General features: G+C 46.8%; 1 protein-coding gene across 1 annotated transcript; it reads right to left on the bottom strand.

Annotated features, from left to right (window-relative positions):
• Nucleotides 1-15: 15 nt before the first annotated feature.
• LOC116380376 (pleckstrin homology domain-containing family G member 3-like) lies at nt 16-1,692 on the bottom strand (the record flags this gene model as incomplete). Its single annotated transcript, XM_031842303.1, has 5 exons — nt 1,470-1,692; nt 1,194-1,325; nt 916-1,098; nt 419-511; nt 16-158 (listed from the first exon to the last, which is right to left on the bottom strand). Coding segments are annotated over exons 1-5 (677 nt in total), but the record flags the coding sequence as incomplete, so codon positions are not given.
• Nucleotides 1,693-2,547: the final 855 nt, after the last annotated feature.

Raw genomic sequence — 2,547 nt, forward strand, 5'->3', positions numbered from 1 at the left:
TACTGGTGCGTGTACTGGAGTGTATACTGGTGCGTGTACTGGAGTGTATACTGGTGTTGGTGGTGTCTGACCTTCTGTGGGATGATGGCCTGGTGGTTCTCCAGAATGATGCGTTTGATGTGATGAGCCCACAGCTTCTTCTCCTCCACCGTCTTCGCCTGGAAACATGAAGCAAACATTCTGCTTTTGATTTCAGTTTCTAGAGACACTGAAGGATCAACTCAACATGAAGGATTTTATATATATCAAAATAAATACAGTGTATTTACATACATGTACATATTCAGCCCATGTCTACGAGCACACGTATACAGATTAAAGAATAAGCACATTTAGAAAAACTACAAATAATAAAATGATGGGGTTCCAGAAGAAAACGTGAGCAGGTGAGCAGGTGAACAGGTGCAGATGATCTCACCTGAACTGTGTGAGGCTGTTTGGGATGTTTGTAATGAGTCACACTGAAGCTCAGAGAGTCTTTGGCGCTTTCAATCAGCATCAGAGTGGAGCACTGAAACCACACAGAGACATTAACAAACAAACAAACATCTGGTTTCTTGTCTGGTTTTACTTCTGCAGTGTTTGAAAATCTTTGTCTTGATGAGTCAAACTACGTTACTTTGATTTATATCATCTGTTTTAAGTATCTGATGTCTATTGAATTATCATATATAACTATATAATCGATTGTCCATTTTCTTCCGCGTGTTGTGTAAAACATGTATAATAATTATTACATTCAGGTTGTTGGTGGACATCAGCAACCTCCATCACCGTTACCTGAATATTAGAATGCTATATCTTGCTTATTTGAAAATATATATATATATATATATATATGTTATAAACTCATGGAGACTTTCCTCCATGTCTTGACTTGATAAGTGGTCATGTGGTGGGTGAAGCGTTCCTCACAGAGATGTACGTCTTGTAGATGTAATGTTCTCCGCGGCGTTTTGTGATCAGCAGCATGCGGTCGAACAGGAACAGCGTTCTCTCATTTTTGGCACGGTGAACTTTGAAGGTTCCCTCCAGAACCAGTTCTCCGTAGGTGGTGAGGTCCGAACCTTTCCAGTTCAGCAGCAGAGACTGAACCTCCTGAAGAAAAACACAGTTCCATGTTGGCTCAAGTACAAGTACCTCAAACGTGTACTTTGTGAAGTACTATGTGAGCAGAGAGTACTGTGGCTGACCTGCAGTCTGACGGCGTGTTCGTGTTTCCTCTTCATGTCGTTGATGTACCAAGCCACGCCCGTCATGGTGTAGATGGCCTCCTCCACCACCTCATAGCCCGCCTCCTGAGGGTCAAAGTGCTTCGCTATCTCCTGCAGGAAACATCATCATCACCATCATCATTATCATCACCGTCACCATCATCATCATCATCACCGTCATCATCATCATCATCATCATCACCGTCATCATCATGATGATACTGGATGATAATAACAGCTGTGTTGATGTCGTACCTGGAGCAGCAGGTGGTATTTGAGGATCCTCTGAACAGGTTTCAGCAGGTATGAGCCGAGAGGCAGCGAACGCTTCAACGACGCCTGCCGCTCCCGAAAGAACTTAGCCAGAGATTTATTGCTCATGCACTCCGTCAGAGCTGCAACCGAACTGGAACAAGAGGCAAAATAATAAGGTGTTAACGAGTAGAGACAGGAGTGAACAACGACTGTGGTGGACTGTAGTGGATGGTAGTGGCCTGTAGTGGACTGTGGTGGACTGTAGTGGATGGTAGTGGACGGTAGTGGCCTGTAGTGGACTGTAGTGGATGGTAGTGGATGGTAGTGGCCTGTAGTGGACTGTAGTGGATGGTAGTGGACGGTAGTGGACTGTGGTGGACTGTAGTGGATGGTAGTGGCCTGTAGTGGACTGTGGTGGACTGTAGTGGATGGTAGTGGACGGTAGTGGATGGTAGTGGCCTGTAGTGGATGGTAATGGATGGTAGTGGACTGTAGTGGACTGTGGTGGATGGTAGTGGACGGTAGTGGCCTGTAGTGGACGGTAGTGGATGGTAGTGGACTGTAGTGGACGGTAGTGGAGTGTAGTGGACGGTAGTGGATGGTAGTGGCCTGTAGTGGATGGTGGTGGACTGTGGTGGACTGTGGTGGATGGTAGTGGCCTGTAGTGGATGGTATTGGACGGTAGTGGACGGTAGTGGACGGTAGTGGACGGTAGTGGATGGTAGTGGCCTGTAGTGGACTGTGGTGGACTGTGGTGGCCTGTAGTGGATGGTAGTGGCCTGTAGTGGATGGTATTGGACGGTAGTGGACTGTAGTGGATGGTAGTGGACGGTAGTGGACTGTAGTGGATGGTAGTGGACTGTAGTGTATGGTAGTAGATGGTAGTGGACTCTAGTGGATGGTAGTGGACTGTAGTAGATGGTAGTGGACTGTAGTAGATGGTAGTGGCCTGTAGTGGACTGTGGTGGACTGTAGTGGACGGTAGTAGATGGTAGTGGCCTGTAGTGGATGGTAGTGGACGGTAGTGGACGGTAGTGGACTGTAGTGGATGGTAGTGGACTGTAGTGGACTGTAGTGG

Source organism: Anarrhichthys ocellatus, unplaced genomic scaffold (genome assembly GCF_004355925.1).
Source record: "Anarrhichthys ocellatus isolate YVR2014 unplaced genomic scaffold, GSC_Weel_1.0 scaffold6978, whole genome shotgun sequence".
In the NCBI taxonomy this organism is placed as follows: Eukaryota; Metazoa; Chordata; class Actinopteri; order Perciformes; family Anarhichadidae; genus Anarrhichthys; species Anarrhichthys ocellatus.